Here is a 27570-nt window from a genome sequence, read left to right as displayed (position 1 = left end):
GGAGGCAAAGCACCCCTCCCCCACCCCACTAGCTATTTCCTGGAGATAGCAATGGACTCCCATGGGAGTACACTTTTGATATACAAACCAATCTATAGCCACACCCCATTTCCTACATAAATCTCTCACACTCTTAAACCAATATTCCCCCTGCCCTAAATCACTCCAGGGCCTTGTACTGGACAACTAGGACCTACCACTATAGACCAGAACCCATGAAATTATTCAAACTATCCAATCCTAAACATACTCAGGGAACTACACTGCTTGCCCATTCCTTCCTGCAAAAACCACGTTAAAAGCTGGGCCATGTTCTCCCTGACTCCCTCTGCCTCCTTCCCCATGTGGCCCTGCACACCAACTATGCCTCCTGTTTCTAGGGATCTGTGTGTATAAACTTCATCCTTCATGACAATTATTTCCATGTCTGTGTGTCTTACCATACCTGATAACACAAATGCCCGGTCCAAATTTTATAACAAAGTTTTAAGAGAAATGAACAACTACACATTCCTTAAGAACAAAATTTCAAATCAGTAAGGTATTTCTCCACTTTCATGTCACTGGCACTGCCCCTTTAGTTCAGAAATGACAAGCTGTAGGTAATAAATTGTTCTTTCATATATGTGTTATTTCTCAAAATCTCCAAACAAAATAATACAGACAGGCAAGCAAACTTATCCAATTAAGTATGAGATTTTAGAATTAGACCTTTTTCACAAATCAAGACTGACTATGATGCCAATTCTTATCACCATATCATTTTTTGTTAGTTTTTATTAATTCCTGAATCCATGTGGAAGGACTGATAACTATAATTCCTTATTTGAATTAACTTTCTTTCACTGAGCAAATTCCAATAAATAAGGAGCCAGTTTCCAGTTTATTTTTTAAGTCTGGTTCTTAGATCTTAAAAACAAAAAACCTCAATGCCTATTTCAGGATTACAAAAATTTAGTTTTTATATATTAGTCTATTGTCTCTATTGTAAGGTACATCTGAAAGTTTAAGCTTCACATATAGATAAATAGAATCTAGGAAGATATAACATCAAATAAATCCAATAAATCCAAGCAGAGAGGAGGGGTGGGCAATACACCAAGATTGATATGAAGTCAGAGCTTTATACTCCGAAATACTGTTAAAAAAAAAAAATCACTCCAAGGTGAAATGTAACTTATGTTAAAAACAAGACAACACAAAATAATAAAAAAATTAAAAAAAAAAAAAAACAGGCACCAAACGGAGTCTCTTATTGCTAAACTCTACATTACCAAACTGAGACATAACTTAATTACAATTTTGGCTCTCCCAGAACTGTAATGTTAATCCAGTCAATTAGGAAGGAACCACCTAATCAGTACTAGTTAGGAAATTCGCCTGACACACACCAGCCATCCCTATAGGAAGGTAACTTTGCAATAATCAACCCATTTTGTTGCCTACTATAACCTCCTTGTTCCCATTCCCTTTTGCCAATAAAAGTCTTTCATTTTAGGGGCGCCTGGGTGGCTCAGTCGTTAAACATCTGCCTTTGGCTCAGGTCATGATCTCAGGGTCCTGGGATTGAGCCCTGCATCGGGCTCCCTGCTCAGTGGGAAGCCTGCTTCTCCCCCTCCCACTCCCCCTGCTTGTGTTCCCTCTCTCGCTGTGTCTCTCTCTGTCAAATAAATAAATAAAATCTTTAAAAAAAAAAAAAATCTTCCATTTTATACAAGTTGGAACTCCTTTCTATCTCCTATATTGGATGCTGTATGATTTAAATCAATTTTTGCTCAAATAAAATCTTAAAATTTTTAATAGACTTGGGGCGCCTGGGTGGCTTGGTTGGTTAAGCATCCAACTCTTGATTTCGGCTCAGATCACATTCTCAGAGTTGTGAGATCAAGCCCCACTTCAGGCTCCACACTGGGTGTGGAGTCTGCTTAAGAGTCTCTCCCTCCTCCCTGCTCCTCGGGAAGCAGGGAGGAGGGAGCAGTCTCTCCCTCTCCCACTCCTCCTGCTTTGTGTTCCTGCTCTCTCTCTCTCTGTCAAATAAATAAATAAAATCTTTAAAAAAAAAAAAAAGAGTCTCTCCCTCTCCCTCTGCCCCTCCTCTCTCTACTTCTCCTAAAAAAAAATGTTTTTAATCAATCTCACTTTCTCTATTAGCACTTTTACTGTTAATCTGTCCATATTTGTACAAATTTGCACATAATTCATACTAATTTTGTACATATTGATATTTTATGTTAATTTTGTATATTTAGTTAACAACATACCACATAAAGCAATTAAAAAATATTAGCTTTTTTTCACTTACATTTCAGAGAATTATTTTATTCAAGCTTTTCATATGCAATTTGTTATTAGGATCTTTGCTACCATAGAGTTATATTATATCTTCAGTTCTGTCTTAAGTTGCGACACAGCAATATTTACATCTGTGTGATGCTGTAAGTGGAAATTCTATCCTAATCTACAGTATCCATTCACTTTAGGTGCTCCTCACAATGTAACCTTTGAAAGTCATCTTTAAAAAGCTAGATTACAATGACTTTTGACACAACTCTAGGATCTTTCCCCAGTAATAATTACTAAACGTGTGTTAGATATGTTTTCTTCTCCTTTTTTTAATATGTTTTAGTGATTTCTGTAAACATCCCAATAGCATTATCTATAGTTGTTCCAAGCTAATGTGTTTTCTCCAAAAAGTTCTTTGTTATTCAAAATAATCAAAACATCTGTAATACAGAAACAGTTAACAACTTGAGTATAAGACCACTCCTTTTTTTCTGGTAAGTTTTTAAGGAAAACATCCTTACCCTAATTTGGGAGTATATAGGGATATTAACTGCTTTCTTACAGATCAAGAGTATAAAGCTGAAGAAACCTGGCTGACACACGATTAGAAGATCAGGAGAGCAAGAAACATCCCTCAGGCCAAAGTAAGGGAAAAAAAGAAAAGCAATTAGTTGCCAGCCCAAATATGAATATACAGAACAGCAGAAGGAAACAAACAAAATCATTATTTCACACTGGATTATACTTCATTCCTGTCTTTTAATCTAGCACAGTTTGGGGATCTGAACCTTTTTTTCTTGTTGATTGTATTATTTATAATAATACTCATATCATGTCATTGTTTACTAATATAAACCATGTAAACATCATTTTTAGTAGTAATATAATTTAGTTATTGTTGAATAGTCTGGTTATTTCCAATATTATTCTAAGTAGATTCTTACCATTGACAACAGGCTAATTAATATTATTCAGAATGTAACCAAAATATAAGCCCCCAAAGACCCAAATGAAACTTCCATGAAGTCACTGATATTTTTCTATTTTGTTCACTGCAGTATCCTCATGCCACTGAGATACTCAGGAAGCACAAATATTGAACTGCAAGGCCTGTTCAACAGGGCATAAAACTCAGTTGCATGTAATGAGCAAGGAGAATTTTTACAGTCAGCAAACTGCCTTCCTCATATATGGGGTGCAGGATGGAATCAGAACCCAAGGATGCCAGGATAGCACTGGAGCTGAAGGAAAGTACAGTCTTGAGCTAAAGAGGTGACCTGAAGGGGTCCTTACCCATACACAAAAGTAAAACTTGAAAGCAAATACTATGAAGAACTGAATCTCTCCTAACATAGAAAAGTTGGTAAGTATCCACATGGCATTCAGGTAGGCAACTAAAGCTAGCCAGAAAGGCTCAGTAAGCCATACTTATATAATCCTCTATCTTATAAACTCTTTTATTTGCTGTTTCTATTTTCTTTCCTTCTTTCAGTAAAAGATTCTCTTAAAAAATTCTCGTATTAACTACGTTAATGTAAAATGTAATTTCACCTCTCTGTAGGGATCAATAAGGGCATCCATGAGCTAGATGGCAGGGAATCGAGACCAGAACAACTCTAGACCCAGCCTCAACAACAGAGCACATCTGTTCAGCAAAAAGGATGGAAGGGAATAGAATTTCTTTTAGAAACTGTCTCCCCCATTGGCTTGTGTATCAATATGCTGTCCTGGTTGTGGTTCTACCTCTTCTGCCATGTTTCTGTCGCCGTGGCTTGTTACAGTTCTTCTGCCCTTGAATTACAGTTAGTATCAAGAATTCTAGGTAGTTCTCAGCTCACTGCTCTTCTCACTTAGCGTTCTCTGCCTTCTAAAATGCAAGAGCTTGGGGCACCTGGGTGGCTCAGTCAGTTAAGCGTTTGCCTTCAGCTCAGATCATGATCCCAGGGTCTGGGGATCGAGTCCCGAGTCTGCTTCTCTTCTCCCTCTGCCCGACCCCTGTTCCTTCTCTCTCTCTCTCTCTCCCTCTCAAATAAATAAATAAAATCCTAAAAAAATAAATAAAATGCAAGAGCTTGGAATAAATATTGATCATCCAAAAGACAAACTGGTATGGTGGCAAAAGTATCCTAAATGAGTTAATACACATAAAGTGCCTAAAATGGCACCCAGCACATGGGAAACACTTAGTATGAACCAGCTGATATTACTATCACTACTAGGAATCTGTCTTTGCTCCATTACTTACTGATATTTTTCTATTTGGGGCAAATAATTTTGTCTCTCTGAGCCTCAAACTTTCACCTATTATTTTAAAAAAACTCATTACAAGTCAAACTTTTTTTCCAGTCTTTTGTACTCACTAAATAAAAATTTGCAAATAATTTTGGGCAAATAATTTTGTCTCTCTGAGCCTCAAGCTTTCACCTAGTATTTTAAAAAAACTCATTAAAAGTCAAACCTTTTTTTCCAGTCTTTTGTACTCACTAAATAAAAATTTGCAATTAATTTTGATTCATGATTCAAACAATAATGTAGGTGAGCAAGATGTTTACCTCACAAGGTTGCTATAAGATTAAAATTATAGGGGCACCTGCTTGGCTCAGTCGGTTAAGCATCTGCCTTCGGTTCAGGTCATGATCCCAGGGTCCTGGGATAGAGACCCACATTGGGCTCCCTGCTCACTAGGGAGTCTGCTTCTCCTTCTCCCTCTGCTCCTCCCCCGCTCATGCTCTCGAACTCTCTCGTGCGCGCTCTTTCTCTCTCTCAAATAAATAAATAAAATCTTAAAAAAAAAGAATTAAAATTAGAAAGGTCACATGAAAGAGTAACTGAAAACTAGAAAATGGTATTTGAAAGTAGGGCTCTACACTGGTAATTCCACATGTCCAGACCCAACATCTCTCCTGAGCTTTAGTCCACCTGACACAGAGACCACTATAAATAAAAAGAGAAAGATATCAATGATTTAGTCAATTCAGAAGAAACTGCCAATCAGCCAAACCAGACATCTGGGGCAGGGTCTAGACTTGGACTGTGGTAACAGAAAAAGGAGAGAAAACAGGAGAACTCTAGACCAGTTTGTATCCTTTTAATTACAAACGTGAAGGAAGCCAAACACAGAAGAAATCTTACCAAGGAGAGTTAAAGGTCTGGAGGCTACATTCCTGTCAACCTATGATATATGAGAAACTTAGGTTAATGACAACATAATGAGAAAACAAATACAAAGTAGACCACAGCTAGAAGCAGTTCTCATATAACCGAGTTAGCTGGCATGGGGGGTGGGGTGGGGAGGTGTCTCAGGACGAGTCTAGAAGAGATGTGTGTCTCACGTGACAAATGCAAAGGAAGAGCTTTGTATGATGGGCTCACTTGAGTCTATATGCTCCAGAGAGCCCCTGAGCGTTGCGCCTCGTGCTTCTCCACAGACAGTCGCCACAGCACTGCCAAGAGTAAACCATGCGTTACATATCCACATTATTTCACCACGCCAACCCCCTGCCTTCTCGCTTTGAAAGGCATTACCAGGAAGAAGGAAACCTGGCCTGAGGAAACATTCTCTCTTTCCTGGGATCCTGTATGGGGTCTCAGGCAGCCTCCTCTGGAACTGTGCCTACCATCCCTGGAAAGTTGGGTCTGTCCAGAGAAGCAGACAAAAAGCAGAGTCGACAATTTCTAACTATCTGACAGATGTCTCACGTTACATATTCAACATGTCAAAATCATAGTGATCACCTTCCCTGAAAACCTAGCTTCTGAGAGAGAATTCCTACTTTGATGTTAACATTAACCTCCCGTCACATGTCCCCATATCTTTAGTCTCCAAGACTATAACTCGTTTCTTAAAGTCTTAAGCATCTATCCCTTCATTTATATTATTACTATCACTTCTCTAGAGCATCCTACCCACCTCAACATGAATTCATATCCTCTAATACACTCTAAGTAATTTTGCCATATTAATCTTCCTAAAGCACTTTTCTGAGAGCATTATTGTCACCACAGTCCCATTAAATGCTTCCCCTTCCCCCCAAAAACAAAACAAATCTTTTTTTTTTTTAACGATTTTCTTTCTTTTTTTTTTTTTTTTAAATTTTATTTATTTATTCATGAGAGACAGAGAGAGAGAGAGAGAGACAGGCAGAGGGAGAAGCAGGCTCCCAAGGAGCAGGGAGCCCGATGCGGGACTCGATCCCAGGACCCTGGGATCATGACCTGAGTTGAAGGCAGACGCTTAACCGTCTGAGCCACCCAGGCGCCCAACAAAACAAATCTTAAAACAAATTCCCAGTGTGACTAAATTAAAGATGTAATTCTTGAACTCAGGAGTCAGCAAACCTTTTCTGTAAAGGACTAAATAATAAATAGTTTAAGCTCCATGGGCCATAAGATCTCTACGCAAATATGCGACTCTGCCCTGGTAGCAAAAACAGCCACAGACGAGAGTAAATTAATCCATGGCTGTGTAAAACTAGTATACAGTTATTCCCTCTTTTCCAACTATGTCTTCCTCATTACTCATGTCCCCACTCAAAATCTACCTCTCACTGAGGTCCTCCATGCTTAACCAACTCCGTGATCATCCCCTCCCTTTTACTCTTAAAACATATACTGCCTGTACTTTTCTTTGGGCCTTATATTTTCATGATTTCATACTGCCTTCCCCACTTACTTTTTATCTCAAATCTTCTATATGCTAGATAACTATCATACTGTAAAAGTTAAGGTATTCATTAATTCTTTACTAGGATGATGACAATGTTAAGTTACAAGGCAATCCATGGATATATGGACCCAAAACAATTTTCACCACTCCCCTTATATATAAAGATTACAGCAAGTGATCCCTATGTAGTAAATACATAATTTTTCTAAATGGAAAAAAGAAACAAAGTATAAATTGATCCCTTTGGCCTTTCCATTATGAGGTATATCTTGCAAAAAACAATGACAATATAGATTCAGTAACCGAACTACTTAAAAGAGGTTATTTTACAATAAACACCTTATCAGTGTTGTTGATTTAGGATAATAGTTATATTTGTAGGACTATAAAAATATAATCCTTAAACTTATTTTTCTGTTCCCCAAGTCTCAGAGAAGTGGTTCTTAATTTTTTGGTATCATGGACCTCTTAGAGAAAGCTATGGACCCTCTCCCAATAAGAAACATTCAGATGGACATTTATATAAACTCTGCATAAAATTTCTGGGGAGCTCACAGACCCTCTAAAGTTAAGAAATCCTCTCACAGAGGGTTTCATGTTAGACATTCACAGCTCTCACTTATCTAAGAAAGTTTACTTTTAGTTCATTCAAAGAAATTTCAACGCACCAAAGGATCTGGCAATATTTTTTTTTTACATTGTCAAAGAACAGACTAGTATACCCAAATCAGAAGATGTCAAAGATCATAAACAGTGGAAATGGAAAAATTTATAGTTACAAGCAAATGGGTGGGAGGGGAGAGGAGAAATATCAGCAATGACTTGCAGATTTCAATTTCAGTTCACCGCTTGCTAAGAAAGCTCAAATGGCCTGGAGACACCTCCACCACACCCAGGTTTCCTCAGGCCAACACAGGTTACTGCTAAACCTCAAACATCAGAAGTGGAAGTTTCATAGCCTAAAACAACTCAGGAAAAACTGTCATTAGCAACTAATTGTAAAATATCTCTTTAAAACAAATTCAGAGATAAAAATGAGTTCCTAAATATCAGTAGAATAACATACTGTGAATACAAAAGAAGATAAATAAAACACACAATAATATTCATGACACATAGTGGCTGAATTTTAATTTTCTTTCACTTAGTCTTTTTTTATAAGACAAATTCATTAAATGTATTGCTAGATAGGATTTAATTTTTATGTCTTTTGCACTCGGCACATGAGAATGAGAGCAAAATCACAAAAATCTAAATTTTAAGATTCAAACATAAAATAATTAAAATCAAACTATCTGTAAAAGTAATCCACCTTGAACATAATAGGTAAATTGATAAATGTGGAATTTCAAAAATAGCCAAATTCCAGTCAAGGTAACAAGGTGTAGTCTTAAGTCTCATTTAGTGAAAGAAAAACCTGTAAATAAATTAGTGCTTTTCAGAGTAACTGATTCAAAAGCCGAGGCAGACTCTGAAGTACAGAGGGGACCCTCAAAGAAATGGATAGTCAATCAGATTGAAAGGGATTAAATAAAGCTTCTCAGGACAGACATCAAATCACAACCTTCTGAACTGGTATTAAAGGCATCATACCTTCATTCACCTCTCCACTTGAGTCAGTGTTCTACTGTTCTCCACAACACCACTCGCATCTTCTCCCACAACAGAACGTTCTCCCCATTCTTTTCCATATATTCAAATACTACCTATCCTTTAAGACACAGAACACATTAGCATCCCTCCAAGAAGCCTCTGATTACTACTTCATATGCTGCTCTGTTCTCTCCTCTCCTCTATACAATATGATGACCACATATCCCTGATTTCCCACGCTGCTCCTGACCTCGACAGTCTGTCTCCTTTTAAGAGTGTATGTCTGTCTCTAGCAGGATCTTTAACATGGAATTAGTCATCTGTTCATGAGATTTAAACCAATTATCTGGAACTTAAATACATCATCTTCTATTTAATGGCTCCAAGCATGAATATCGTCTTGCTTACAAGTTCATCAGCTTCTTGTAAACAGTGATCAGCAGTATTAGGTACATAGCAAACACTCAATAAATATTTGTAGATATTATTTAAATGTATTAAACAAGAGAAACTTCTTTCCTGCCCCTACTTTCTTCTCTTATTTTTAATTACCTAGATATAAGAACCAAAGTTATACAAATCTCAGTTCTCAGCAAATTTTAGGGAACTTGCCATCACAAAGAATCTCTAGTCATTTTTCCTTTAAAAAGAACAGAGTCTCAAGCATCTTTTAAAAATTCTCTTCATTTTCACCAGGACTAACTCAAAGTTCACCAACGCTAGTTGTTCCAAGGACAACTAAAAAGACCATATTTTAAATATTTAACAATCTGTCATCAAAAGGGCAAACTCTCTAAATTGCTTTTCCTAGTACAGTTAGTTGGGTTTTACATTGAGCCATCCCTGTTCATTTGCTAGGGCCGCCCTCATAACCAACAGAAACATTTTTGTAAAATTATTTGCAAGTCTCCTGATATACTGAAATAAACTTATCTATTCCTTAAGATTTGACCCTGGCCTTGTTAACACCACTGTCTTATCAAGTGAATGAATACTGACTGGATACTCCAATATATGAACAGTACAGACACAACAAGGAAAAAAAATTGTTGGGGGAAAGCACAGATAATGTAGCAATGGATGAAAAGGTGCTTGGTCTTATTCACTGCTATTTTGTATCTTGCCAAGAAATCACTAATTCTACAATGCTGAAAGCAAATAGATCTTTTAATTTATGTTTCAATGTTTTTATGTATTTTTTACTTCAATTGTATTCCTGGCATTATAATTTCCCTTTGGATAAGAAAGGTTTGGTTGTTGAAGTTACACTGCAAGGAAAAAGGGGCAGGCTGGATGCTCCAATCATAATGGATAAAGAATTTAGACATTTCAGTATCCTGAGACACAGAAGACTGCCCCATCAAGAGTTTGCTTTCTTCCTAAGTTAATGGCCCTGTCATCAGCACCCTAATGCTACCAATGGAAAGGAACATGCATTAAATAATCTGATGCCTTAGGCCATATCTTCTTTCCTCCCAAAGGAAAATACAAGGAGGTACTGCACTGCATCAACACCTGTCAAAAAATAATGAACTACATGAGACCTAAAAAATCATACAGACCAACATAAAAATATTTTAAGTGGAAAAATTATGCCTTCAAATTATATTTCACACAACAGTCCAATATGTGAGACAGATAAAAGAGGGGATGCCTTTGGTTGACTGGGGTGGGGCATGGACTCATACCACCATCTCCTCATTCCCCAAAACCTCAGGGAAACAGAAAGATTTTGGTTTCAAGATTTAAAAAAAAAAATTTAAAAAGTGAACCCCAAAAGTTAAATAGTTTATCCAATATCATACTACCAATTAATGACAAAGTCAGGGGTGCCTGGGTGGCTCAGTCGGTTAAGCCTCTGCCTTCGGCTCAGGTCATGATCCCAGGGTCCTGGGATCGAGTCCCACATCAGGCTCCCTGCTCAGCGGGAACTCTGTTTCTCCCTCTGCCTGCTGCTCGCCCTGCTTGTGCTCTCTCTCTTTGTCAAATAAATACATAAAATCCTTTAAAAAAAAATGACAAAGTCAGAATTACAGTCCACTTTCATGTTGACTGGCAACTGGGGGTACAGTGACACCCCACTCTGATTCTCTGTAGAAACATAGGATATTGTGGGAAGACCTACGCTCTGAAGTCACACTCAAGTTGGCATGCCAGTCCCATGCCTTACCTTGCTGTGCAACCTAAGGTTAAATTATTTAAATCTCAGTGAGTCTCATCTATGAAATAACCCAGGGGGTGGGGAGACATTAATATCAAGAGGATTCTTGTGAGGTTTAAACTAATATAAAAATTTTCTAGTAGAGTATATGTTACATAATAAATGTGTAAAAATATTCACTCGGGATTAAACCCAAAAAATTTAAGAAAAATATCCTACTCACGTTATTACCAGCCTGTATCATAATTATAACAAGCGCAGCAACCAAAAACCTATCAGTTAAGGAACAATTTAGGATGTTCCACATTAATCTTTCAATTATTACATCTCCAATAATACTGACTTCTTTGGAAGTTTTTGCAAAATTTATATACAAGGAAAAAAAAATAGCACCCCAGATTGGGTTTCATATGTTATTTTAATGCATCTTATATTCAGACAGTATTATTATCAACAACCTACCAAAATGTCCATCTGAGGGTATAGTTGGTTAACTTTCTATTTCAAAAACTTCAGTGTTTTTTTGCCATAAAAATTTCAAAATCTTTAATTTCGTAACATCATAATGAGATTAAGACACAACAGATTTAAGACATATTTGTACACCACTGGAATTTTTATAAACCTCCAGAATAGATTAGGCAGAAAGAACAAAAGCATACTAACTGACCTCCAAAACAATCTGCAAGAAATCTGCCTGCAGGAAAAGCAAACAGAACTTGAGAACCTCTACTGAAAGTGTTCCACACTTTGTCCACCAGAGGGCAGTGTTGTCTCACTAGTAACAGAATTGCGGGAACAATTTAAAACTCAGGAATAAAATTCTGTATTTTCAAAATATTTCTTTCCAAGCTTTTGGGGGAAAAAATATCTACTCATTGAAGGAAAACCTAGAAATCTGCCACTACGTATCTGTAATTAGGTTAAAATGATATCATAAAAGATGGTCCAGTTTTCAAAATCATTTTGTGCCTATGAATTAAACTTCTAGGTAAAGGATTATCCTAAAAGGAACAAAGACTCACCATGTCCAGTTCCACCTACCAAGCTCGCTGCAGTTCTGACCAGTCCCTCATCCTCACTCAGCCTGATGCTCTAAAGCTCAAGAAGGTGGTGGACAGTGGCAGGTGGAATAACGTTTCATCACATATTTTAAACCATCTCATAATACTTAGGGCACACTAGTCCTTGTATTAAATATCTATCCCACCATACCCATAAAAATATTCTCACTTAGCAGGAAATATACCCATAATTTTAGCTTGAGAGAGTCAGTCACTATCCTGTCCCAGTGACAAAAGCCCAGTGTGGGCTGCTAAGGGTTTAGGGGCACAGAATATGCAGACCACTTCTAGGTCATTTCAGGAGAATAGCAACCATCTACCCTGAGTCACAGGATCAAGAGGTTTAATCTAAACAACGTGACACATACACTTGTACACATCTGTACATCTGTCTATACACACACACATTTCTCTTTTACTGCATTCAGTTAACTCCTAATTTCTAGTTACTTCAGTCTTGATCTTACTAGATTCATCTACGGCAGGAATTACTCCCTTATTATTAAAATCCCTTCTCTCTTGTTTCCCAAATACCTTTCTGTTCTGATTTTCCTCAAACACCACTCTCTCAGCCTGCCCTTTATTTTCTTTTTCTTCCAAGTGCCATCTTTTCATTTTGCACATGCTTCCTGGGCAATCCTACCCACCTCCAGAACATCTTCTCTCTGGCCCAGACCTGTATGCCCACCTGCCCACCGGATGTCTCCATCTGAGTGTGCCACAGGCCTCTCAAACTCAACACGTCCAAATGTCACCGTTCTTATTCTTACCCCCCACCTGCTCCTCCTTCGAAACTGTGCCTTGTTGGGGCACCTGGGTGGCTCAGTCGTTAAGCGTCTGCCTTCGGCTCAGGTCGTGATCCCAGGGTCCTGGGATCGAGCCCCGCATCGGGCTCTCTGCTCAGCAGGAAGCCTGCTTCTCCCTCTCCCACTCCCCCTGCTTGTGTTCCTGCTCTCACTCGCTCTCTCTGTCAAATAAATGAACAAAATCTTTAAAAAAAAAAAAAGAAAGAAAGAAAGACACTGTGCCTTGTCGAAAAGCACCACCGTCTACGCAGCCGCCCAAGCAGACGCCACTCAGGGCCTCCCTCTTCTTCCTTTCCACATCTGTTCAGCAGCCAGGAGTGGTACCACACTCTCTGCAGGAAGCCTCTTCCCTCCGGTCTCCACTGCCTCAGTCCCTTCCTCCTCACAAGTCCCTTGCATTCCTATACGACTCTGCAGCAGACACACTGGCCCATTTGTCCTCCTCCCTTACTAACAGAACTCCCAATTTTTAGCTGGACACATGGCCACTTGGAATAAAGATCACGTTTTCGGCATTCCCCTTATAAATACGGCACCACATTATAAACGATGAGCTCCAGCTGAGAGTGTTCTGTGGTCCTGTCTGCCCAATATCTTTAAATTACATAGAGCACATGCCCCTCTACCATTGTAATGCTCCTCCTGCACCTTCCAGCTCTCAAGGAATATGGCAGAGCTCAAGCAACCACATCAGAAGATGAGAAATGTTCAAAGGATAGCAGACCAAAGAGTCCAAAGGAGTCAGGATCATCTGACTCTGTGGAATCAGCATCTGAGCTCTAAATCATCGGGCCAGATTCCTTCCATGGAAAAGAAGAGTAAACTTTTATTTTGTCTAAGCCACTAGTGTGTGCGTGTGCGTCTTTGTATGTACGTGTACCTTCCTAACATGGTACACCACCTCCAAACTCACCTTTCCTTAACTGCACCCCAATCTCTATGCTACTTCTTATAAATCCCAAATGTGAAAAATCAGCCCATTATTTTAAAAAATCTGTACTATCTATACTCCTTAGCATGTCATGTAAGACAGTTCACAACCTGGCCCTTGCCTTCCCCATTCTCCCCCCTTCCTCCCATGTTGACACTCCTTGTTCTGAACAAGCTGTGTTCACAGTAACACATCTTTACATACGCTCCTTCCCCTGTCGAAAACATCTTTCTTCCCAGCACCCGCTCCGCCTTACCCTCAAAAACCCTGCTCGGATAATCACCTCTCCTAGAAGCCTTCCCTCCAGTCGATCTTAGGTGTGCTTCCAATCGCCTCCCAAATCTCACTGTTCTTCCTTCCATTATAGCAAGTCGCATATTGTGTTACAATCATCGTATTATTTGTCTGTTTCCCCCACTGGTCTTCAGTCAGACTCTATGCTTTATTTCTGTATCTCCAGCCTAGCAACTATAGATATTTATTATATGTTGAAAAAGTAAATACCCAGAAGTGCCTTTACTTGCCTTGAAGGAAGTTTTTGGCATCTGGTACCCAGCACAAATGAAAATCCAGGCTTCCTGATTCTTCGCCCAGGCCTGTTTCCAATACATCAGCATTTCCCCAGCTATGTTCCAATAACATCCATGTAGGGAAGTTAATAATGTTAATAACATGTGGGTTTCCAGCCACTCCAGACGACTTTCAGTTCCACTAACCCATCAAAGTCCTTCCACCTTGTCTCCCAACCCTGCTGGCTACCTTCCGCCTGGAAGCTCTTCTCCCTCAGCCTCGCCCTCCGTCCGGACCCCACCCTCCATCCGTGAGCCCCCACAACCAGCTCCTTCCCGGGGAGGACTCTCTACTCTCCCAATACTTTCAAAATCCTCTACACTTTGGCTGAACATTATCCTGAAACTCACGAGTCTCTACAATTTCCTTTATTCTTTCTAAAAATAAAGGTTTCGTCTCTCAAAATTTTTGAGCACTTGCCTTTCCTGTTTTTCCAAGATTACCTAGAGTGGATCTGTACTTTATCTGTAAATCTGCTCAGCCTCTCAGGACACAATCCCTCACAGTTGAAATTCACGTAGAAGGAGCGAGTTGAGCTCTTCCTGGGCTTTTGCTTCTTAGCACTGTTTGCTCTACCATTTCCAACAAGGCAATTGCTTTCAGTGATAGGACAAACGCAACCAAGCAGTTTTGTATCTCCACTTTATCTCAGAAATCTCTTAACATGACCTCCCGCACCCTTAGAAAGGAGCAAATCCTTCCCTTGTCCTCTTGTCAGATGCCACATAGTTACTGCACTCACCCCTCAAGAGCAGGACCGCTCACAGTGCAATCTGAGAACCACCTGGGTCTGAATCATCTAGGGCATTCAATAGAGTACTAGATGTTCAGGTCACACACCAAAATCAGAATTACTGGAGTGAAGTTCAAGAATCCAAACTGGTTTTTCAGCTTTACTGAGATATAACAGACAGTAAAATTATAAGATTTTAAAATGTACAAGGTGATATTTTATATATGTATACACTGTGAAAGGAAGTATTTGAGTTTTTAACAAGCATTCCAAGCATCCAAAGTGCCAATATATCTCTGCTAGCAAGGCAGGACAGGGCTGGACAAAACAGGGGCCACAGAATCCTCAGAAACTGTCACCTGAAGCCTGAAGCAGCTGCCTTCATTCTTCCTAAGTATATAATACAAAGACTATCATCTAAGTATGTCATGAAGTGGGAAAGGTTTGTAGAGTTCCTAGAATTTGTAGAGAACAATTAAATTAGTATTTCTAGGGGAGATTCACAATGATGATTTTCAAAACTGCCACAGGGCAATCTGATATGCTTAAGAACCACTGCTTTAAAATAGCAATTCTTGGGGGGCCTGAGTGGCTCAGTCGGTTAAGCAGCCGACTCCTGATTTCAGCTCAGGTCATGATGATCTCAGGGTCTCGAGATGGAGCCCTGCAGGGGCTCTGAGCTCAGTGCAGCGTCAGCTTGAGATTTTCTCCCTCCCCCTCTCCCACCCCCACTTCCTCCCCCTCTGCCCCTCCCCCTCCTTGCCTGGTGTTCTCGCTCTCAAATAAATAAAATCTTAAAAAAAAAATAGCAATTCTCAACTTCGTCAGAGCAAAAATGCCTTTAATTTTGTAACAAATATTTTACAATGCCTCCTCTATTATCATAAAGTGACATTCAAAAATAATATAACCTGACTAAATATAAATTCAAACTAATCAATAATTTATGGAATGTAGTACATTCAGCAGTTTACTAAATGCAATACAAAAAATTAAAATGATTTTCATTATGTAAATGATTAGGTTAGTCAGACGCTTGCTTGCACCTAAACACAGAGTCCCCCGGATGGCAAGGCTCGAGCACAGATAACAGGTGTGTGGAGCTGATGACTCAACGGCATGAACACTACCTGTGGGACATGGTATTTTGAAATGGTGAACAATTTTTAGTAAACTTCTGAACTAAGTAAAATCTTCCCTTGGTTCACATGATAGTTATAGTCCTAGGAAATGCAGTGATATTTAAAATAATGCAAAAAACATTTTGTTTAGATGTCCTAAGTCCAGGGGCACCTGGGTGATTCAGCTGGTTAAGCGACTGCCTTCAGCTCAGGTCACAATCCTGGAATCCTAGGATCGAGCCCCGCATTGGGCTCCTTGCTCAGCAAGGAGCCTGCTTCTCCCTCTCCCTGCCGTTCCCCCTCCTTGTGCTCTGTCAAATAAATAAATAAAATCTTAAAAAAAAAAAAAGAATTATTCAGTTTCTTCCTCACACATAAGCAAAAAATAACATGATCACAGACCTAAATCTAAGAGTTAGGACTATAAAACTTAGAAGACAATATTAGGAGTAAATCTTCTTGACCTTAGATTAGGCACAAGCTTCTTAGATATGATACTAAAAGCACAAGCAACAAAAGAACAGATAAATTGGACTTGACCAAATTTCAAAACTTTGTGCTGCAAATGATACTATCAAGAAAGTAAAGACAATCCACAAAATGTGAGAAAATATTTTCGAATAATGTACCTATATACAGAATATAAAAGAACTCTTAAAACTCAATCATAAAAAGACAAACCAATTAAAAACTGGGCAAAGAATCTGAATAGACATTTCCCCAAAGAAGAAATAAATAAGCCAATAAGCATATGAAAAGATGATCAACATCATTAGTCATTGAGGAAATGCAAAACAAAACCACAATGAGATTCTACTTCACATCCACTAGAATGAATATAATAAAAAAGATAATTACAAGTGTTGACTAGAATGTGGAGAAATGAGAACCCTCGTACACAGCTGATGGGAATATAAAATAGTACAACCGCTATGGAAAAAAATTTAGAAGTTCCTCAAAAGGTTTAACATAGAATCACCATATGATCTAGCAATTCTAGGTACAGACCCAAAAGAAATGAAAACATACACCCACACAAAAACCTATACATAAATGTTCACAAAACCATTATTCATAATAGCCAAAAAGTGGAAGCAACCCAAATATCCATGAAATGATGAAGAGATAAATAAAATGTAGTCTTATCATATAATAGAATATTATTCTGCAATTTTTTATTATGGAATGAAGTAGTGATACATGCTACAGCATGGATGAAAACAACACAATAAGTAAAAAAAAAAAACCTAATCACAAAAGACCACATATTATATGATTCCAGTTATTTGAAGTGATTAGAATAAGCAAATCTATAGAGACAAAAAATAAATTACTGGTTGCCTACTGAAGCGAGGAGGAGATATAGAGTGACTGCTAGGGCATGCAGTCTTTTCTTTTTAGGATGATGAAAATATTCTATCTTAACTGGGGTGATGTATGTACAACTCTGTGAACATACTAAAACCACTGAATTTTACATTTTAAATGGGTTAATTATGTGGTATTATAAGATATATCTCAATAAAGCTATTAAAAAGCAATACCACTTCTGGGTATATCCAAAGGAAATGAAAAAATTATCTCAAAGTGATATCTGCACCCCCATGCTCACTTGCAGTATTTACAGGAGCCAAAACATGGAAAGAACTGAAGTGTTCATCAACAAATAAACGGATAAAGAAAATGTGGTATATATAATGGAAGGAAGGAGATCTGCCATTTGCAACAACATGGATGGACCTTAACAGCATTATGCTAAGTGAGACAGAGACAAGTACCACACATCATCTCACTTTTATGTAGAATCTAAAAAAGTCAACTCCTAGAAACAGAGTAGACTGGTGGTTACCAGGGGCTAAGGGATGGGAAATGGGGAGATGTTGGTCAAAGGGTATAAACTTGCAGTTAAAAAAATGAGTAAGTTGTGGGGATGTAAAGTACAGCATGGTGACCACAGTTAACAATACTGTACTGCATAGTTGAAATTTGCTTAGAGAGTAGATCTTAAATGCAATCATCGCAAACAAAAAAAAAAAAAAGAAGAAAAGAGAAAGAAATAGTAACTATGTGAGGTATGGATGTGCTAATTAAATGTCGTAATCACTTCACAATATATACATATATCAATAATCACACTGTATACCTTAAAGTTACACAAAGTTATTTGTCAATTATATGTCAATAAAACTGGAGAAAAAAGAATTATTTGGGCTTCTGGGTTATTGTGACAGACAAGGACACAAGTTTTCCTCCTCTCCTTTTCTAAGTCCTATTTAAATGAAAATAAATTTTCAAAAGAAAATAAATTTGTTAATGATGCTGAGAAAAAGAGGAACATTATTAAGCCAGAAATTTTAATGAGTTTGTCAGACTGAAAAGGATGGATGGGGTTATAATCACAAACAAAATAAAGCAGAAATCACAACCAAGACCCAATCCTGAAGGCTGCAGATATCCCCATGGTAAAGCCACAGAGAAGCTAAAAGCCCAGAGCTGACAGGTGTCCGTATCTAGAATGGGAGACAGAACAGATGTCACTGTGATTAACTGAAGAATTACCTACAAAACAGCTTCCTATGTTGGCCCCTCTCCCACCATCCTCCCTACCTAGAGGCTTGCTGGCATCAAAGCACTTAGCCAGAGTATAAAGGCAGCCCACCTACCTACCCCTGTACCAGTCCACAAATCTCAACTCACCAAGATTCTTCTCAGCCCTTCTCTATTTACAAGGAAGAGGCCTGCTTGGGATGCACTCCACACACAGAGAAAAGTTCTAGCTATCTCTATTTGGGAATGCAGTCTCTTTCGTTTTAAGATTTTATTTATTTATTTGATGAGAGAGACACAGCGAGAGAGGGAACACAAGCAGAGGGAGTGGGAGAGGGAGAAGCAGGCTCCCCGCTGAGCAGGAACCCCGACGCAGGACTTAATCCCAGAACCCTGGGATCATGACCTGAGCCAAAGGCAGATGCTCAACAACTGAGCCACCCAAGCGCCCGAGGAACTCAGTCTTTTATTCATGTGTATGAATGGGAAAAAAAACAACTCCAACAGACATTTGAGGAAAAACAGTGGCTTCCAAGAGAAGCTCCAAGACTGAATAAAATAGAACTGACCCTGGATGAAGTATAAATTACAGAAACAGAAGGTAATCTTAGAAAAACAATTTTATTCTAGTGAATTCTTTAGAGAGAGTCTCTAGACATAATAATGCATATATAAAAGAACAGGTTAAAATGGAAACTAAGTGATCAGAGATTGGGAAAGAAATTATAAATAGAATTATCAAAGTGAAACTTTTATTAGAAAGAATAGAAGGTAATATTTTAAAATAGGAGAGAAAAATTAAGAGACACTGATGATTAATCTATATTCTTTTTATTTTCTGTTAAGTTATATTTGGTTCTTGTTCAAATATGTATGTCCAATTTCACACTTTCCTCTTTCATCATAATGTCGTCTTTTCCCTTTTTTCTCTTTTAAACAAACCAATTTTACAATTTCAGAATATTCCATCTCTAGTTCTTTGGGTCTTAAATCCCTATTTGTTGTGAATGTTGACTTCCCCTCCTTCCATGCAAGTTCCTTCCTTTTCGCAATTTATACCGTTTTATTGTGAGTTGATTAATGTTATGGATTACTGATTTATTTATTAATATGAGAGTTCTCTTATGTCCTGAGCTGTGAAACGATCCCTCAGTGGTTTTGCATTTACTTTGACAATAATTTGTGGGTTTTCCCTTGTCTGTGAAACTGAAAACTAAAGGATACCTCATTTAAAATGGAGTGGGGATTCTCCCTCTCCCACTCCCCCTGCTTGTGTTCCCTCTCTCGCTGTGTCTTTCTCTGTCAAATAAATAAATAAAATCTTTAAAAAAAAAAAAAAAAAAAAAAAGGGGCGCCTGGGTGGCTCAGTTGGTTAAGCGACTGCCTTCGGCTCAGGTCATGATCCTGGAGTCCCTGGATCGAGTCCCGCATCGGGCTCCCTGCTCGGCGGGAAGTCTGCTTCTCCCTCTCCCACTCCCCCTGCTTGTGTTCCCTCTCTCGCTGTGTCTTTCTCTGTCAAATAAATAAATAAAATCTTTAAAAAAAAAAAAAAAAAATGGAGTGGGGAGGCCAGAAGGGGAGCTCTCATGCCCTACTACTGGTCAACTGTAGACGCCAACAGGAAGGGAGGTATTGTGCTTTCCCAACAGGAAGAAGCCTACTTTACGATTCCAGCGGGAGAAAGGAAGAATTTCTGATTGCCCAGCAATAAGCTCAACCAATAATACCACGACTCAACCAATGAGAAACTGTCACCACCCTAAACTCTCACTTTCTTCCAATGGACTTCTGTTCAAAGCAGTCCCCTCCCAACTTCCTTTTTCTCTATAAAGTAAGGTTCCTCTCCTTTGATCTTTGGATTTCTACCTTTTGCCATACTTTGCGTGTCCCAAATTACAATTCCTCTGCTATTCCTGAATAAACTGATTTTGCTGGTAAAATAACTGGCTCTTTTAAGGTCAACAAGTCCAACACCAGTTTTGTGTCAATTTCTAGAAATCATGTGAAGATACAGTTGGATCTCTACCCCCTCTGTGCTGCAACCTTGGGTTTCAGTTCCACTTGAGTGGCTTTCCCCCCCTCAGAGCTCTGGAAAATCGGTATATCAATCCCCAGTCCCTTTACCTCCTCCCTGCCCTCCACTTCATTCTAAAGCTCTAAACTACGCACCCTTGGGCAAGTTCTTTAATATTTCTGAAGTGCATTTCTTCACCTACTTACCTTAAAAATTAGTTTATAAATCAATAAAGAACAAAGGAGTAAGATTTTGTCAACTTCTAAGAGTTAATATAAGAAGCCGATTCCCCTTCTTAGCATCCCACAGGCCCTTTTACTTCCTCACACACTCCCTAAGTCACTTGTTCTCCCTGTAAGTTGAGGACCAGAGTTTTACTCTTCTTCAAAGACTTTCTCAAGCATTTCTCCTTCCGGATTTTGATAAAAGACCAACTGACTGTGGTCATCTGATACTGCCTTACAAACACTTCAAAAAACATACTTTCCCAAAATGAAGCCACCCTTCTGTTAAAGTATACTTTATCTGACTAGTTTAGAAAAGCCATGCTGGTCATCTACGTGTGGCAACCTAAAGAGGAAAAGTGTGGTAAGTGGAAGTCTGAAAGGCATTGTCACCCAAACACTAATTAATACAGGCCTATGGTTAGCCCCCGTGAGGTTCCTATGATACCTCTTTCTATCTCTCTGAAGTTCAATGCAGCTCCATACGTATTCCAACAGCCGACTGGGATGGAAGACGAGAACCACAGCCTCATTAAGTCACAGCACAACTGAAGTCACACGTAGCCCAAAGCCTCTCAACAATCACCAACTACTGCTCTCGCCCTTGAGAAGCTCCTGAAAGCTGCAGCTCCCAGAAAGCAGAGTGAACACAGAAACCAGAGAAGCACAGTTATCACTTTCCTTTCACTATATTGATGAACAAATAATGAGAATCTAGATCTTAATTCCAAGCCATCTTCCCACAATTCACATGTTCTCCTGTACCCCATCCAACACCCTAAGTCTTGTCACTGATTCAAAAATCCCTGCAATAAGCTATAGCGTGCAAATAGTCTTGACTTGTTTTCCCTAGAACCTCCCACCTACGACTCCTGTTAAGTCGTAGCCTTCTCTCCCTGTAGCAGCAAAACTTTCCTTGGGTCTAACTGAGGAATCATGAACCAAGTGACTTTACCTGATCTGAATATGTCATTATTAGGGTACCACCCCTCGGGCGATGGCACCTATTACTGGGGATGCATCCATTTCTCCAGCAGGCTGTTTCTGGAGCACCTAGTGTAAGTCACTTATTTAATTCACATTTTTAAAAAATATTTTATTTATTTATTTGACAGACAGAGACACAGAGAGAGAAAGCACAAGCAGGGGGAGTGGGAGAGGGAGAAGCAGGCTTCCTGCCGAGCAGGGAGCCCAATGTGGGGCTCAATCCCAGGACTCTGGGATCATGACCTGAGCTGAAGGCAGAAGCTTAACTGACTGAGCCACCCAGGGGCCCCTAATTCACTTTTTTTTTAAGGAAAAAAAACCTTTGTGGGAAGAGGTATGTCTATCAATCAAATTAAAATAAAACACTGTCCTATTCTCTCTACTACCTTACCCTGCGGTATTCTGAATTTGGGCAGTGTTTTGATGACAGATGACTAGTCTATGTAAAGAAACTTCAATAGTGTTTTTGAAATGAAAAAAATATGCCATAATTTTCTGTAAAGATATGAGAAGAAAAAGATACGAAAAAGATATAAACTTGCATCTTACAACCCTCCTGTGGTAAGCAACAGCTTCTGCTGCTCTATTCCAACTTCCAGATCAATCCTTCTTGATTTTCTACTTCCTTTTGCACACCTGGATAATGTGCAAACTCTTTATCTTGCCTTAGAAGGCCCTACATGATTTTGCCCCTTTTTAAATGATTATCTTGCTAAACTTATCTCTCACTGAGATGCTTTGTTAACCAACCAGGCTAGTCTCCTTCCTGTCCTTCAAACAGTTTTTATTTTCTGCCACCACACCCTTGCTCATACCATTCCTTCCGATCTGAAATGCCCTCCCCAGAAACCATACTAATCAGAACACTGGTTATTCTTTATGAAAAAGTTCAACTTCTATCCCCTCCATGAAGTCAGAGCTGAAAATGATTATTCCCTCCCTCTAGTCACTTACAGATCTGTTTTTCCCTGACCACAGAATAAGCTCCTAATGGAAGAACTGTATCTGTACTTCTTTGCATCCTCACAGTCCCCAGTACAGGTAACTACACACAGTAGGTGTTCTTTAAACGTATTTATTCAATGAATGCATACATACTTTCACACCTGCAGAGCAACATCACACTAGAAACAAATCATACTAACCATTTTTACCAAGGCAAATAAAAACAGGTTTATTTATTTATTTATTTTAAGATTTTATTTATTTATTTGAGACAGAGAGAATGAGAGACAGAGAGCATGAGAGGAAGGAGGGTCAGAGGGAGAAGAAGACTCCCTGCTGAGCAGGGAGCCCGATGCGGGACTCAATCCCAGGACTCCAGGATCATGACCTGAGCCAAAGGCAGTCGCTTAACCAACTGAGCCATCCAGGCGCCCGAAATAAAAACAGGTTTAAAATGTCATTAAAATGTCATTCTGATTTGCCTCAGGTACACAGGTATACTCAAAACCTGTTAAGTAAGGAAAAACCAAACTCACCCACCAAGTCAGAGAACTATGCAGACACTTGATATTATTTCTACATAGTAAAGAAAAAATCATTTTTTATCAAAGTAAAAAAATAGCTTAATCATCATAAAATCACAATGTGACATGCGAAGTTAGAGCAATGTCAAGAAGAAGTTTTTTGTGGGTTTTTTTGGGTTTTGTTTTGTTTCATTTTGTTTGAGAAGAAGTTTTTTTTGTTTTTTTTTAAGATTTTATTTATTTATTTGCGAGAGAGACAATGAGAGACAGAGAGCATGAGAGGGAGGAGGGTCAGAGGGAGAAGCAGACTCCCCGCTGAGCAGGGAGCCCGATGCGGGACTCGATCCTGGGACTCCAGGATCATGACCTGAGCCGACGGCAGTCGCCTAACCAACTGAGCCACCCAGGTGCCCCTGAGAAGGAGTTTTAAATAGTCTTGGTTGAATCAGTACTTCCTGTCTGAGAAATAGTGAATAATGATTAAGTGCCCCAAACCTCAAGCCCAGAATAGTTAAATATTTATGCTGAATGATAAATAGCAAATTGGGGCACTCTAATAAAAGCAGAATGATTTTTAAAAAATAATCAAGCTGGTTTATACTTCATTAAGAGTCCTCAACTAATGAAATATCTAATAAGTATTCATGATTAGGGCAAAAGAAATTCTTAAATGGCTGCAGATACACTACATTCTTGCTATCCCCAAATATTATGAGGTCCATCACATATTCCTATCTAACATAGAAGTCCAAAATGCAGTTATTATTTGATTTTTTTTCAACTGAACAACAACTACATTAGGTCAGATTCCTTGTCTACCCATAACAAAAATCAGCGTCAGACAGTGACAGAATCGAGGAGAGTCAGGACTGTACTTAAAACGTCAGGGACATGGTGATGATGATGATGATTACAATAAATAACATCAGCAAACACTTTTATAGCACTTATTACATGCCGCATTTGGCTCTAAGATCTTTATATATGTCAATTTATTTAAAACCTTAAGAGAACTCCGAGACATGTGTAACTGCTTTATTTATAACCTGTCTAATCCCATTTACAGATGACAGCACTGAGGCACAAACAGATTAGCCTACTCACATCACAAACTTCATAAACTACAAGACCAGAATTCAAATGCAGGAAGTCTAGCTCCAGAGCCCAGGCTCCTAAGCACATGCAGTATCCCTTTCCTAGCTAACTCCCAAAACACACTAATATCCCCTTTATCACCTACTGAGTACTTCTCCACCCTCACTGCTGCCTTCCTCCTCTTTGAAACCTGCTCACTTTAATTCTTCTTCAAAACAAACTTTCTAAGAAATACTGGACGTGATTCTTATAGCCAGTTCTGGGTAATTTCAAATCAGTTCTTGGTTTGAAGAATTCTCAGCTTCTGAGATACAAAAGTTCAGTAGCACTTCACATCTGTTACCTGAAGGAAGAGGGTCAGGAAACACTTACTAGTATCTGGAGGTTTCTCTTCAGATCTGCCAAATAAAAACTCATATTTGGCCTTGGCAACACTCTGGGAATGCGCTGATGCATTGTTAACCCAAACAAATGTCTCTGCCTGCAAAATTAAAACATAACAAAGACATCATTTAAAACATATCATAAAAAATACACCATAAAGCAAACCAACCACAAGAGAATGGTTAGAATGACATATCTACCTGACAAAATGCTACACAGCCATTAAAAATGAAACATGAAAAATATAACACAACAAAAAGCAAAATACAAGATGATCACTGCAAGATTACAATTACATAGAAAAATAAACATACATCTATAGGGGAATAAGAAAAATATGAAAACTTTGACTTGATGGGAGGGCAGAACTGTGGTACAGTATCTTTTTTAAATTATAGTTGACATAGAACATATTAGTTTCAGGTATACAACACAGTGATACAAAATGCTCACTATGATAAATGTATTTACCACCTGTCATCATACAAAGTTATTCCAACAGTATTGACTATATTCCCTACACTGTAATCTTCATCCCCATGACTTATTTTAAACTGGAAGTTTGACCTCTTAATCCCCTTCACCTATTTAGCCCATCCTCCCACCCCTCTAGCAACCACCAGTTTGTTCTCTGCATTTATGTTCTCTGCACTTATCTCTATTTCTGGGTATATTTGTTTGTTTGTTCACTGATTTTGTTTTTTAGATTCTACATATAAGTGAAATCATATGGCATTTGTCTTTGACTTATTTCACTTAGCGTAATACACTCTAGGTCCATCCATGTTGTTGTAAATGGCAAACTTTCCATCCTTTTTATGGCTATTATTCCATTGTACATATATACCACATCTTATTAATCCATTCATCTGTGGATGGGTACTTGGCTTGCTTCCATATCTTGGCTATTAGAAGTAACACTGCAATAAACATAGGGGTGCATATATCTTTTCAAATTAACATTTTTGTTTTCTTCTTCCAGAGCAGAATTCCTGGATTACACAGTACTTCTATTTTTAATTTTTTGAGGAACCTCCATACTGTTTTCCATAGTCGTTGCACTAATTTACATTCCCACCAACAGTGCATGAGGGTTCCCTTTTCTCTACATCCTCACTAACACTGTTATTTCTTGTCTTTTTTGTAATAGTCATTAGCCATTCTGTCTGTGGGAGGTGATGTCTCATTGTGATTATAATTTGCATTTCTCTGATGATGAGTGATGTTGAACATCTTTTCATGTGTCTCTTAGCCATCTGTATGTCCTCTTTTGGAAGAACGTCTATTCAGGTGCTTTGCCCAATTTTTAATCAATTATTTGGGGGTTTTTGGAGTTGAGTTCTAGGAGTTCTTCATATATTTTGGAATATTAACCCCTTATCAGAGATATCATTTGCAAATATCTTCTCCCATTCAGTAGGTTTCCTTTTTGTTTTGTTGATGGTTTCTTTTGCTGTGCAGAAGTTTTTTAGTTTCCTGTCCCAATAGTTGAGTTTTTGCTTTTGTTTCCCTTGCCTGAGGAGACAGATCCAGAAAAATATTGCTAAGGGCACTGTCCAAGAGCTGACTGCCTATGTTTTCTTTTAGGAGTTTTTTGGTTCCAGGTCATACATTTTCGTCTTCTATCCATTTTGAGTTTATTTTTGTGTATGGTGTAAGAAAGTGGTCTGGTTTCATTCTTTTGCATGTTGCTGTTCAGTTTTCCCAAAACTATTTACTAAAGAGATGGTCTTTTTCCCCAGTGTACATTCTTGCCTCCTTTGTCATAGATTTGTTGACCATATAAGTGTGGATTTTTTTCTGGGCTATCTATCCTGTGCAATTGATCTACATGTCTATTTTTGTGCCAGGACCATACTGTTTTGAGTACTATAGCTTTGCAGTGTATTCTGAAATCTGCGGCTGTGATACCTCCAACTTTGTGCTTCTTTCTCAAGATTGCTGCCATTCAGGGTCCTTTATGGTTCCATATAAATTTTAGGATTGCTTGTTCTGGTTCTGTGAAAAGTACTATTGGTATTTTGATAGGGACTGCACTGAATCTGTAGACTGTTTTAGGTTAGTATGGACATTTTAACATTAATTCTCACAGTCCATAAGTATGGTCTATCTTTCCATTTATTTGTGTCATCTTCAATTTTTCTTTCATCAATGTCTTACAGGTTTTCAGAGTACAGGTCTTTCACCTCCTTGGTTAAATTTATTCCTAAGTATTTTATTCTTTTTGATGTTATTGTAAATGGGACTGTTTCCCTAATTTCTTTTGCTGCTAGTTCATTATTACCGTGTATATTAATTTTGTATCCTGCAACTTTCCTGAATTCATTTATCAGTTCTAATAGTTTTTTAGTGGACTCTTTAGGTTTTCTCTATATAATACCATGTCATCTGCAAACAGTAACAGTTCTACTTCTTCCTTACCAATTTGGATGTCTTTTATTTTTTTTCTGGACTGAATGCTGCAGCTAAGACTTCTAGTACTATGTTGAATAAAAGTGGCGAGAGCTGACATCCTTGTCTTGTTCCTAGTCTTAGAGAAAAAGCTTTTGGCTTTTCACCATTGAGTATGATGTTAGCTGGGGGTTGCTGGAATTTTTTAAATTAAATTTATGTTACTTTTCTGCAATTAGAAAACTGTATTTTATTTTTAGATGTATCACTTTCCAAATGATTATCATTACCTCACAGCACAGAGTAAGAATATTTGTGCATAGGTTCTACTAAAATATGCCAACAAAAAGTAGTCTTTCCCCAAAAGAGACCATACTTTTTATATAATCAGGAACACCATTCAGCCAAAGAGGGGGCACAGAGTAGAAGTGCCAGTCATCCCATTTATACTAATTGTCCTAAATTTAAGCATATGTCCCAGTGTTCTTTGGAATTCCTTAAAGTCCCCTATTTGAAAGAAAAGCTACAAAA

The 27570-nt window shown here is 38.4% G+C and overlaps 1 protein-coding gene across 4 annotated transcripts in view; it reads right to left on the bottom strand.

Annotated features, from left to right (window-relative positions):
• Positions 1-27570, bottom strand: part of PSD3 (pleckstrin and Sec7 domain containing 3) — a 542217-nt gene that overhangs the window by 265952 nt on the left and 248695 nt on the right. For all 4 annotated transcript variants that reach the window (XM_081809790.1, XM_081809797.1, XM_081809802.1 and 1 more), the window contains one exon: positions 24637-24745. In XM_081809790.1, coding sequence (XP_081665916.1) covers positions 24637-24745 — 109 coding nt within the window. The remainder of the gene's footprint in view (positions 1-24636; positions 24746-27570) is intronic.

The sequence above is a fragment of the Leptonychotes weddellii genome, chromosome 2, assembly GCF_054177405.1.
Source record: "Leptonychotes weddellii isolate Sample4059 chromosome 2, ASM5417740v2, whole genome shotgun sequence".
In the NCBI taxonomy this organism is placed as follows: domain Eukaryota; kingdom Metazoa; phylum Chordata; class Mammalia; order Carnivora; family Phocidae; genus Leptonychotes; species Leptonychotes weddellii.
Note: the sequence above shows the minus strand (reverse complement) of the source record. Positions and strands in the feature narration are given on the sequence as shown.